Here is a 13,839-nt window from a genome sequence, read left to right as displayed (position 1 = left end):
CGAGCTTGTTTTTAAGACAAAAACTAATTAGTGCAGTACACTTTATACAAATTCATATATTAAAAATACTTTCCCAGTGTAGCCTTTCTAGTCTGAAATATTGCATGTAGATTGTTTTAGACACATTATTATCACCTAATAGTGCATACAATTAATAGTAATCAAATATACCACGCACTGAGAGGCTCCGGTTGAAATTATAGATTCTCTGAGGTGATGGAAAATAGTACTATGCCAGTCACCAAAGAGAATCCATAATTCATGGTGCCACTCAGTGCATGGTATATTTGATTTATATCCCTCATCAAAAAATCCAAACTAGAAGTGTTAAGATTGAATCTCGGAGTAAACTAACTGGAGGCAGCCAGGTTTGTCGTTTACGTCAGAGCGACCTTCGACCCTGCACATGTGCAATGTTCCATGCTATCGCCTGCCTCGCTAGGCATGCTCATGATACATATATCTACACACACAGAAATGCTAGCGGAGCCATAGCTGTGACTCGAGTCTGCCGTATATCTTGAAATTGTGACATCAGTTCATGGTATATCCAGGATATACCATGACTGACTCACACCATATCCATTTTTTTAAATTATTTTTGACATCACGAGATACATTGCTTAATCAGTGGTGGAACTATTTTGTCATGTGAGCCATCCTTGGCCAATCCCTGCACGGGAATTTTTTGACGAGGAATATAATTTATATTAGCTCTGTTTTCCCTAAAATCATCCTATTCTCTTTATAGAGTCTATGATTAATCAATAGAATAGATAATAATAGGTTTTCAATAAATAGCTTTTGTTTATAACCCTCCAAAAGTTCACAGAAATATTGATGTGACCCGGTCTGAATTTGCCTTAGAGGAAAAGGTCACTGCAAATCAATACAAGGTTATTCTACAAGGTTATCAGCTTTATCCCATAACGAAAAATTTCTATCTTGATGGGAGTGGTCTCTTATAAAATAACTCCACCCCCATTCACAGGGCACTAAGGCTCACTGATGGTTGGACGAAGATGAAAATGATGTGAATCTGATGTGATGCTTTGGTCTTCACAAACACTTGATCTCAGCTCACTTGAACACCTGTGAGCGATTTTAGTCTGACATGTTTTTCACCACCATCAACAAAATGAGGGAATACACTGCGGGAATAATTTTAAAAGAATGTCTAGTACAATTCCAGAGACTCTGTGTGCAAATCCGTGTCAGATATTTAATTTTTCTCTCTTTTTTTTAATGTTTTCATCCAAAGAATGTGCCATATATCTTGAGCAGAATGAAGCCCTTTGTTTTTCTTAAGAAGCATCAAATATTTCAAAGATTTAACCTCTGTGTGTGTGTTTAAACTGAAAGGATTTCATTGCAATGCCATGAGGAGATTAATGGTAGTGTGTGTGTGTGTGTGTGTGTGTGTGTGTGTGTGTGTGTGTGTGTGTGTGTGTGTGTTGTTCAGGTATGTGCAGATGTTTGGCAAGCTCCTGGCCCATCAGATAAAGATAAACTCCTCTCCTCTCCTCTTCCACTGCATCTCTCTGAAGCACATGCCAAGCTTGCACCCCACAGGCAAGAACTACACACACACACACACACACACACACACACACACACACACACACACACACACACACACACACACACAGAGCAAAAACACATCGAAATAATGTATTACTTTCTGAATCTTGAAACATTTGTCTTTTTTAGTATGTGAACTATTTGTGAGAGTATACCAAGACATGCACCTGGTGTGCACAACAGGAATACAGTAAGATGCACACACATTATATATATATATATATATATATATATATATATATATATATATATATATATATATATATATATATATATACACACACACACATATAAATCATGTGGCAATATCATTAAGTGTGCATGACTCTCAGCCAGGTCTCTGTGAGGCAGACAGACAAAGTGTATTTTGCACTGGAACCACCACAGCTTCTCAAAGGGGACATTGTGGTGAGTTAATGACATGCTCTCGGTGGCCACTCACTCATACATTGTTAATGCATCATTTTTTTTAACCTTCCATTTGGCTCGTGTAAGTGGGTGGTAATTCATATTTTCTACAGATTGTATGCTATCACAGGAATGTTGAAAAGAGGACTCGAGAGACTGTATTTCGCTTACAGTTTCACACAGGCACTCTTCATGGACACCCTTCAGTCTTCCACAAAAAGGACCTCGATCTGGCGAATAAAGGTACAAACACTTGAGTAGTGGATGTCTGAAATCATGCACTTCAAAGAGGGAAAATACAGCAGGATGGAGGGACGGGGTGGGGGTATTATATATATATATATATATATATATATATATATATACACCTTTATTGTCATTGTAATGCACAAGTACAGAACGAAATTGTTTGGCTGTCCTTTACCGGTGCACATAACATAAAAGATAAATAACAGATCAATAGTAGGACACATGCACAATAATAATAATAATAATAATAATAATAATAATAATAATAATAATAATAAACAAGTGTTGCCAGGCAAAACAAGCCCTGCCCGGTAGCACTTATTTTTTTGTTTGTTGGTTTGATTGTTTTTAAGTGCAACTAAAGAGCTCTTCAGAGGAGCTAAGCTTTCCTTACAGATAATTATGTAGTAAACCTGTAATATCTATGATTTTGACCTTTTTGATGACCTTGGCATTGACCTTGACCAGGTGACCCTCAAAATTTTGGAGGTTCTATTTGAGACCAATGCCCATCTATCCTGAAAGTTTCATGAAGATTGGTCCAGCCATTTTCCCGTAATGTTGCTAATAAAAAAACAAAGAAACAAACATACAAACAAAGAAACCCCACTGAAAACAATACCTTGCCCCCTGGTGGACTCTGTCCTGGGCGAGGTAATAATAGGAAGGAGTTGCTAGTGACAACAGCTGGAGGTGGCTTGAAAAGGCCCACCTTAAAAAGAGCACTGAAGCTTTGATTATGACGGCACAGAGCCAGTCAGTCCGAGCGAATGCTATAAAGACAAAGATCGACAAGACCCAGGAGCATCCTAGTTGTAGGATGTGTAGAAAGAGTGATGAAATTGTGAACCATCTTCTCAGTGAATGCCCTAAACTAGCTCAGGTGAAATACAAATGCCGCCATGACAGTGTGGCTAAGGGTCTCAATTGGGATCTTTGCAAGCATTTTGGAATTGAGTGTGGTGGTAAATAGTACGAACATAACCCAGAGGCAGTTGTGGAAAACACAAATGCAAAGATACTCTGGGATGTCACCATCCAGACTGACAAGAAGATGCCTCACAACAGGCCTGATATAGTCATGGTAGATAAGACCAACAAGACATGTCATGTCATTGACATGGGGACAGTAGAATCGCCCTCAAAGAGGAGGAAAAGGTCAACAAATATTGTGACCTAGCATTGGAAATAAAAACCCTCTGGAAGATGAAAAGAGTTGGCATCACCCCAGTTGTTATAGGATCACTGGGTAGCTACTGTATACAGACAGGCTACAGAAATATCTGGGAGATATCCATGGTGGACTTAAGGCAAATAGAATACAGAAGACTGTACTATTGGGCTCGGCAAGAATCCTTAGAAGAGTACTAGAATGCTAAGGCAGCTTGTTGCTGCCAGCCCTAGTTTTTCCAGTATATCATTACTGCGAGTTTAAGCATAATAATAATAATAATAGCGGCATGGTGGCGTAGCAGTTAGCACTGTCGCCTCACAGCAAGAAGGTTCTAGGTTCGAGCCCAGTGGCCGACGGGGGCCTTTCTGTGTGGAGTTTGCATGTTCTCCCTGTGTCTGTGTGGGTTTCCTCCGGGTGCTCCGGTTTCCCCCACAGTCCAAAGACATGCAGGTTAGGCTAATTGGTGGCTCTAAATTGACCATAGGTGTGAATGTGAGTGTGAGTGGTTGTTTATCTCTGTGCCAGCCCTGTGATGACTTGGCTACTTGTCCAGGGTGTACCTCGCCTCTCGCCCATAGTCAGCTTGGGATAGGCTCCAGCTTGCCTGTGACCCTACACAGGATAAACAGCTACAGATAATGGATGGATGGATAATAATTTCAAAATATTTTGCACATTCAGGAGATATTGCACATTCCGGGTGTTCATGCTGTTTGAGTGTCCATGTTCAGCACTGTTATGGCTCTGGCATAAAAACTGTTTTTCAGTCTGTTAGTTCTTGTTTTAATTGCCCTGACATGCCTTCCAGAAGGCAACAGTGTCCAGGATGTGATGGATCCTTGAGGATGCTGTGAGCTTTTCTGAGGCAGTGTGTTATATATATTTCCTTTAGGGAGGGTAGAGAGCAGCCAATAATTTTTTGAGGAGATGACCCTCTGGAATGCATTTCTCTGTGCTGCTGAGCAACTGGCGAACCAAGCAGAGATACAATAACTCAGCACACTTTCAACAGAACACTGGTAGAAGGACATCAGCAGTTTGTCAGACAGTTTGTTTTTTTCTGAGTATCCTCTAGAGATGGAGACGCTGCTGTGCCTTCTTAACTGGTGCTGTGGTGTTGGTATTCCAGGACAGATCATCATCCACATGTACGCCCAGGAACCTGAAGTCCGAAACCCTCTCCATGTGGTCTCCGTTGATGTACAGAGGATATGGATCAGACTTTTTCCTTCTGTAGTCAATGATCAGCTCTTTGGTTTTGGAGGTGTTCAGGACCAAGTTATTCTGTGTGCACCACACTGACAGCCTCCAGACCTCATCTCTGTATGCCGCCTCATCTTCTCCAGAGATGAGCCCCATCACAGTTGCATCATCTGCAAATTTAATAATGGCATTACTCGGATGTGTGGGGGTGCAGTTGTGTGCGTAGAGAGTATAGAGCAGAGGGCTCAGCGCACAACCCTGTGGAGAGCTGGTACTGAGACTGAGGGCTGTGGAGAGATGGGAGCCTACTCTGACTCTCTGAGAGAGATCCATCAAGAAGTCTCTGATCCAGAAACAGATGGTGTGTGACAGTCCTAAGTCCAGTAATTTGTTGATCAGTCTGCTTTTGGATGTGAAGGGTAAAATAGAAAATTTCAAAAAATAAATATTTTAAAAAGTGTATGAAGACCTGCCAAGCTTTATACAGTTTGTCTGAGAGCACCACATTTTAACATCAGTGGATGTTGGGATGGACATCAAAAGATCTGTCTCCAATATCAACTGGCTCTCCCTGGAAGTCCTACCCCCTTCTTTCCCGGCATTGCACACTAGCAATGTTCTGGCCCAAGCTCACAGAGCTTCAAAGATTCAGGCATCCCTTTGTTGCAAAAAAAAAGAAAAAAGAAAAGAAAAGGAAAAATCCATGGGGTGGAGTAAGACCCGGACCAGCTTCTCCTATTTAGGTGGAGTTGCCCTGGGTTGTACAATGCTGTATGTGTTAGGGTTAAGGGTTAGGCATTAGGGCTAGTCATATAGGAGTTGGCTCTTATCCAGCTCCAGCTGTTGGACTTCTTTTTCTGCAGCAAGGAGTATCCTGGATGATGCAGTGTCCCTGCTTTCTGTCAAGGAAAATGGGAAATGTTTTGCATTAACCAAAAATAGTCAAAAACGGGGCTTGAAAATAGCTTATGAAAATGAATATTCCTGTTTCCATACAGCCGTGCATACTCTGATTATCTAGTTGGTTTGTGTGAAATGCACAGAGCTGACCATAACCAGGCAAGAGGCTGTGTATCACAAACTGCCATAAAACCCCAGTTGAGACGCATATTCTGAATGCTCTGTATACATGTCCAAAAAATGCTCCTAAAACCTGAATAATATTGGCATGTCCCATGACTTAATCAGCAAATGCTAAATACTGAATAAGGCCAAATTCAGAATAGAGGAGAGTGCACAAAAGAGGGCCTCAGACCCTGGATTATCTGGAGAGATTGTGTAAAGAGGAATGGTTTCAGATGCTCTGCTCTGTATTTCCAGCCTTATAAAATGTTATAGGAGAGACTTGGTGCTGTTTGACTGGCAAAGGAAGGTTGTCATAAGTCTTAAGTCCTGAACCTGGTCTTCTCAGGCAGTCTCCCATCCCAGTCCTAACCAGGGCCTTAAGGTGCACTGGGCAGCACCAAGCTCCATAGCTCTTGGCCTCTTGCCTATACAGGTAGGGTTACAGTGGGGGGCTAGTCCTCTGGTAACCAGGAGAGTTTGACTCCCCACTCGCATCTGTATTGCAGCATGCCTTGCAGGTAGGTACCATTTTTATGATAGTCTTTGGTATGACCCAACCATGAGTAGAACTTGCGATCTCCCAATCAAGAGGCAGACACGCTAACCACTAGGCCAGCTCACGGTCAAAGGGAGGTTGTACAAAGTATTAAATGCAGGGGTGCCAATAATAATGGCATATGTGTTTTTAGTGAAAATAATTATTTATTGATGAGGGATTTGTTTTTCTCTGAATAAATGGATTGTTCTCATTTTTTCAGTGTGAGATGAAGCGACGTCACCAAAAGGTGGCTCTTATCTAACCCATTTTACTAATCTTTACAAGGGGTGCCAATAATTGTATATGGACACCAGTGTTTTAGTGGGAAATACACCACTCATATTTTTCATGCCAACTACATCTGGGACATGGAGAACCAAAACTGTGACATAAATCTCTATATGTCACTTGTGAGGAAATTGATGACTTGTTTTGATAAATTTGGGCACTTTTTGTTTGTGAATGTGTCTATATAATAATAAGAAAATCACACTTTGGCTTGAAGATATGAAGTTTATCTTCTCGTGTTGATAAACTCAGAACACAACATTAAAACAGATACAGATACTGTACCTATACAAACAGTGTATGCATTGTGTTAAACATCCTCTTTTTTAAATATGGGCAGAAGAACAGTACTGCTATCTTGAAGATATACCATTTTCACTAAATCAAAGTTGAATGGACATACTTGGCTGAACCTGTAATCGTATAGAATGTTTATTTTTGAAATATTTGTCCTCCAAATGCATTAAGGTTAGATGAGCACAAACGTCTCATCTCATCTCATTATCTCTAGCCACTTTATCCTGTTCTACAGGGTCGCAGGCAAGCTGGAGCCTATCCCAGCTGACTATGGGCGAAAGGCGGGGTACACCCTGGACAAGTCGCCAGGTCATCACAGGGCTGACACATAGACACAGACAACCATTCACACTCACATTCACACCTACGGTCAATTTAGAGTCACCAGTTAACCTAACCTGCATGTCTTTGGACTGTGGGGGAAACCGGAGCACCCGGAGGAAACCCACGTGGAGAACATGCAAACTCCGCACAGAAAGGCCCTCGCCGGCCATGGGGCTCGAACCCGGACCTTCTTGCTGTGAGGCAACAGCACTAACCACTACACCACCGTGCCGCCCCTGAGCACAAACGTACCACAGATAAACTCTCTAATGCTGTCATGTGTAGTCACATTGCTTCTGTCTATTATGTACGACACAGCTACATTTTACAATCAGTAGTGCGTGAGTTGACAGGTGCAAATTGTGTCCATTACTCTATACTTGATTTGCCTGGCAAATATTGTCCAGTATATGAGTCATTTTATTATTCTGCATTTGTTAGTATTGTACTTGACAGTCAGTATGTTTACATGAACATTAACATTCCACTATGATTCCAAATATGACAATATTCGGAATATGATATGGATCATGTAAATAACATATTCCATTTGGATATTCTGCATTATCTATCCATCGATGTTGGTGCTTGAAAGTTTGTGAACCCTTTAGAATTTTCTATATTTCTGCATAAATATGACCTAAAACATCATCTGAGTTTCACACAAGTCCGAAAAGTAGATAAAGAGAACCCAGTTAAACAAATAAGACAAAAATATTATACTTGGTCATTTATTTACTGATAAATAAATGACCAAGCATTTTGCTGAACCAACTGAGGATGAAATAAAAACTCTACTCGAAAACAAACCCCCCCAAAACACAAAAAAAGCAAATAAATATGGAATGAAACTATTTGATAGTAAGAACATATCTTTAATTTTTCAAGAATTATTATTATAACATTTTCTACAAATTGGGCGGCACGGTGGTGTAGTGGTTAGCGCTGTCGCCTCACAGCAAGAAGGTCCTGGGTTCGAGCCCCGGGGCCGGCAAGGGCCTTTCTGTGCGGAGTTTGCATGTTCTCCCCGTGTCCACGTGGGTTTCCTCCGGGTGCTCCGGTTTCCCCCACAGTCCAAAGACATGCAGGTTAAGTTAACTGGTGACTCTAAATTGACCGTAGGTGTGAATGTGAATGGTTGTCTGTGTCTATGTGTCAGCCCTGTGATGACCTGGTGATTTGTCCAGGGTGTACCCCGCCTTTCGCCCATAGTCAGCTGGGATAGGCTCCAGCTTGCCTGCGACCCTGTAGAACAGGATAAAGCGGCTAGAGATAATGAGATGAGATTTTCTACAAATTGCTACTGTCATTTCGCCGGTTTGTTAAGCAGAAATTATTTTGTTGGATGTTTTGTATAAAATAAAATAAAAATGCTCTGTTTCTCAAAATCCAGTGACTGTGGATTGAACAGTTATTCCACTCAATCTCATTGTACATGGCTTATAGCCAACTCGGTGCTATGTGCCTCGTCGGCTATCAGCTCATGTACGACTTGATTTCATGGAATAACTGTTCAATAAATAATGACACTTACCATTAGCCACGCTGGTGTAAAAACAACCTAAAACATTCAGTAAAAAATAATAGGTTAGGGTTCAGGTATGAACCTATGTCACTCTTATTCATGTGACTTTTCACTTATTTCTTCATGTCCAATTTAAATGTAGATAATTTTTTAAAAATAAGTCTATAGAATATTTGTATGCTATTTTATGATACTTTGCTGAGTCCTCACAGTTGGATATTAAAGTGCAGTATTTAGAAGGAAAGAGAAAAGACGGTAGGTTGTATGTAACAGTAAAACTTTATGATTCTTTCTTTTGAGCTACTATATTTTACTTATTTCCTCTATTTCTAACGTAGATCCCAGATTTCCGGAAGAAGGAAAGGTGGAGGTAGTTTTCTCAGAAGATATGGCAAAAATTCCAGGTTTCCAGCAAGGTATGTTCTCTGATCCTGCCATCCTAAATAGTGCTACTGGATTGAATTAATATTAGAAAGTTATAGTATGAGACATGGAATTGAAACAGCTTTGGTCATGGACTAAGACTGATGCCCTTGTTGTCCAGTTGAGGGACATTTAGGGGAAGGATAAGAAGACGATGAAGCAAGCAACAGCTCCTTTAGCTATAATCATGCTCATGCTTGATTAAAGTAGTTAATTACATCATGTTGTATCAGGGGGATTGTATATATGCGCCTTAGGGTACAAATGTTCATATTTCTGTTTGAAAGTAGATATACATAGAATCAGAAAACATGTGTACATGGCATGGTCCTGTTCTTTCTCATGCTGATGTTAGTTATTCTGTATAAAGGTAGTGTTGGCTGGAAGAACAGCTCTGCGGTTATCGTTGTCTATGACACTCTGGAACCTCTAGTTCACTGGGATTCTTATGAGAACATTACAGCAGGAGGTACTGTAGCCACATACACACACACACACACACACACACACAGACATTTACCTCTTTATTTGAGTCCACAATTTACAATAAATATATATAAGGACACAAATGTAACAGAAGCATTCCAAAGCATTTCTGGAAGTGGCTCTGGGTAAGGGCTTCGGTTAAATGCTGTAAATGTAAACCCATCTACACTCTTACTTCAATTTTCCTGTTCATATTATCCAGAAAATGCTACTATTCAGTGTTGTAGTCGAGTCACTAAACCTCGAGTCAGAGTCCAGTCTTGAGTCCCCAGTGTTCAAGTCCGAGTCAAGTCCAAGTCGTTAAAAAAATTCTGAGTCGAGTCCGAGTCGAGTCCACTATTGATCCAAGTCTGAATCGAGAACAAGACTCCAATCGCACCATTTGATGGTGGCTGTTTTAGCACCATTAACATTAGTTTGTTTCTGAACATGACGTATGAACAGGTGAATGTGCATTCTCTTTGTCAGGGAGCGTGAAGTATTCTGTCAGAGATGGTTGGGAGATGAATGTAAGTGCAGAAGGTGTGTTTATTAATACAAGTGAAGACAGGTAAACAATCCAGAATGACAGGCAAAATCGTAAAACAGTGAAACGGTTACTAGGTCGAGCGAGGCACAAACAGGCTATCGTAGACTCGGCAGAATCAAAGACGAGAAACAGGAAATCAGGGATCAGGAAACCAAACAAGGAAATAAGGCTCAGTAATGTATCAGCAACGCAACTCAATACTTTGCAAAGTAAGTGTGTTTTCAGAGTTTTTATATAGCCGTGCTGATTGCGCCTTAATCCTGTGCAGCTGCGAGTTGTTTACGGCACGCACGAGAGTCCGCTTGGCACGTGCGCTGTCCAGAGCGCGCCTGAGAGTCTATCTGATGCATGCGTCAAGGCACATACAGTGGTGCTTGAAAGTTTGTGAACCCTTTAGAATTTTCTATATTTCTGCATAAATATGATCTAAAACATCATCAGATTTTCACACAAGTCCTAAAAGTAGATAAAGAGAACCCAGTTAAACAAATGAGACAAAAATATTATACTTGGTCATTTATTTATTGAGGAAAATGATCCAATATTACATATCTGTGAGTGGCAAAAGTATGTGAACCTTTGCTTTCAGTGTCTGGTGTGACCCTCTTGTGCAGCAATAACTGCAACTCAACATTCCTGGTAACTGTCGATCAGTCCTGCACACCGGCTTGGAGGAATTTTAGCCCATTCCTCCATACAGAACAGCTTCAACTCTGGGATGTTGGTGGGTTTCCTCACATGAACTGCTCGCTTCAGGTCCTTCCACAACATTTCAATTGGATTAAGGTCAGGACTTTGACTTGGCCATTCCAAAACATTAACTTTATTCTTCTTTAACCATTCTTTGGTAGAACGACTTGTGTGCTTAGGGTCGTTGTCTTGCTGCATGACCCACCTTCTCTTGAGATTCAGTTCATGGACAGATGTCCTGACATTTTCCTTTAGAATTCGCTGGTATAATTCAGAATTCATTGTTCCATCAATGATGGCAAACCGTCCTGGCCCAGATGCAGCAAAACAGGCCCAAACCATGATACTACCACCACCATGTTTCACAGATGGGATAAGGTTCTTATGCTGGAATGCAGTGTTTTCCTTTCTCCAAATATAATGCTTCTCATTTAAACCAAAAATTTCTATTTTGATCTCATCCATCCACAAAACATTTTTCCAATAGCCTTCTGGCTTGTCCACATGATCTTTAGCAAACTGCAGATGAGCAGCAATGTTCTTTTGGAGAGCAGTGGCTTTCTCCTTGCAACCCTGCCATGCACACCATTGTTGTTCAGTGTTCTTCTGATGATGGACTCATGAACATTAACATTAGCCAATGTGAGAGAGGCCTTCAGTTGCTTAGAAGTTACCCTGGGGTCCTTTGTGACCTTGCCGACTATTACACACCTTGCTCTTGGAGTGATCTTTGTTGGTTGACCACTCCTGGGGAGGGTAACAGTGGTCTTTAATCTCCTCCATTTGTACACAATCTGTCTGACTGTGGATTAGTGGAGTCCAAACTCTTTAGAGATGGTTTTGTAACCTTTTCCAGCCTGATGAGCATCAACAACGCTTTTTCTGAGGTCCTCAGAAATCTCCTTTGTTCATGCTATGATACACTTCCACAAACATGTGTTGTGAAGATCAGACTTTGATAAATACCTGTTCTTTAAATAAAACAGGATGCACTCACACCTGATTGTCATCCCATTGATTGAAAACACCAGACTCTAATTTCACCTTCAAATTAACTGCTAATCCTAGAGGTTCACATACTTTTGCCACTCACAGAGATGTAATATTGGATCATTTTCCTCAATAAATAAATGACCAAGTATAATATTTTTGTCTCATTTGTTTAAATGGGTTCTCTTTATCTACTTTTAGGACTTGTGTGAAAATCTGATGATGTTTTGGGTCATATTTATACAGAAATATAGAAAATTCTAAAGGGTTCACAAACTTTCAAGCACCACTGTAGGTGTGACTCTCTTGCACGAAATTAGTACACAAATTAACGTAGATGCATTATCTGCTCAGACATGTTCTTGATATGTGATTTCATCAGTTACACTTTAACAGCAACATTTCAAATCTTATGGGTAAACACAGCATCTTCTCCATCAAATGTAACAACTTCCAATTATGGATGAGACTGAACAATACTTAGCCAACTGTTTTGTTCTCACCTTTGAAAATCCAACTATCCTGAGACCCCTAATGACCAGCCTATGACCCAGGCTGCTAAAGATCAATACAGGAAGTAGACATTTGTACCCCAAATCAGAAATTTGCTGTACAAGAGATTGGTATTTCATAAGCTTTGTTAAATAAGTTTCTTCTAAATATGAATCAAAACAACAGCCTACTTCCAAGATCGACACATTCATCTTACTCTCATCGATGATGACAATATCTGGTCTGATGACATTTATATTGATAAACATATCTGCACTAGACAAGGAGAACATTTGTGGTTTAACAAAGCAGTTTTTATGAATTGAAACTGAATGTAGAAAAATAGATGGTACTTTTTTTTATATAATATCCACAGGTGGCACGGTGGTTAGCGCTGTCGCCTCACAGCAAGAAGGTCCGGATTCGAGCCCCATGGTCGGCGGGGGCCTTTCTGTGCGGAGTTTGCATGTTCTCCCCGTGTCCACGTGGGTTTCCTCCGGGTGCTCCGGTTTCCCCTACAGTCCAAAGACATGCAGGTTAGGTTAACTGGTGACTCTAAATTGACCGTGAATGTGAATGGTTGTCTGTGTCTATGTGTCAGCCCTGTGATGACCTGGCGACTTGCCCAGGGTGTACCCCGCCTTTCGCCCATAGTCAGCTGGGATAGGCTCCAGCTTGCCTGCGACCCTGCAGGACAGGATAAAGTGGCTAGAGATAATGAGATAAGATGAGATGAGATAATATCCACAATCCTGCCATGTCTGGAGATATACAGTCTTTTATAAAAAATTACAACCATTCAGTATTCTGAAGCATTTTACATCTGCTTGCATTAATGATGGCAATTACAACGGGTGTACGAGAATGCTAAAGTAACCTGGTGGAGCTTTGGTTACGCCTGTCTCAGCGTAGGCGCCATGTTGGACACACACACACGTCATGGTCATGGACCCAGCATGAGGATTAAAAATGTGTCTTGTTTCTTCTTTTGAGTTGCTTGAGTCCTTTAACTTATTAGCTGCAAACACACATACTCATGTGTTAATAGTTTGTGTCTAGGTTTGATATTTTCCGCTTATTCCCTCACCACTATTTGCTGTACACTCTCAGTGGGCGCAGGATGTTGTTGTTTACAGGAAATTGAAGCCTTTGACACCAGTGTCCTGGGACTATTTACAGCATCTGTTCGACTAATGTGGAAGAATGGTTCGCTTACAAGGGAGATATGGACCACGTACTTTAAATAAACAAAACAAACACACACACACACACACACCACACACATTGACATAATCATTTGCATACATACAGTATAAGGAAACATGTGGTTTGTCCCAAGTCCTTCAAAAACCTTCTTGAAATGGGTCTTCTTGCACTTTCCCTTCTGGTGCTATATTGTTGGAATGTTCATAACTTTGGCTTTAAGACATGAAATGGCTTTAAGACACAAAACAAAGACATGGACAGATATGCTTTTGTCCTCCAGAGTTACAAGTTATATTTAGCGGTCAACTACAAGAAGGGACTCTGATGTAGAAGTTATTGTGCCTGTTATTTATCATTTATATTTATCACTT

General features: G+C 40.7%; 1 protein-coding gene across 1 annotated transcript in view; it reads left to right on the top strand.

Moving 5' to 3' along the window:
* The window catches only part of tns3.2 (tensin 3, tandem duplicate 2), a 135,379-nt gene that overhangs the window by 15,912 nt on the left and 105,628 nt on the right, over positions 1–13,839 (top strand). Inside the window, exons 7-12 of the mRNA XM_060917613.1 lie at positions 1,463–1,572; positions 1,711–1,771; positions 1,914–1,989; positions 2,103–2,232; positions 8,991–9,068; positions 9,446–9,544. Of these exons, the coding sequence (XP_060773596.1) occupies positions 1,463–1,572; positions 1,711–1,771; positions 1,914–1,989; positions 2,103–2,232; positions 8,991–9,068; positions 9,446–9,544 (554 nt within the window). The remainder of the gene's footprint in view (positions 1–1,462; positions 1,573–1,710; positions 1,772–1,913; positions 1,990–2,102; positions 2,233–8,990; positions 9,069–9,445; positions 9,545–13,839) is intronic.

This window comes from Neoarius graeffei, chromosome 3, assembly GCF_027579695.1.
Source record: "Neoarius graeffei isolate fNeoGra1 chromosome 3, fNeoGra1.pri, whole genome shotgun sequence".
NCBI lineage: Eukaryota > Metazoa > Chordata > Actinopteri > Siluriformes > Ariidae > Neoarius > Neoarius graeffei.
Note: the sequence above shows the minus strand (reverse complement) of the source record. Positions and strands in the feature narration are given on the sequence as shown.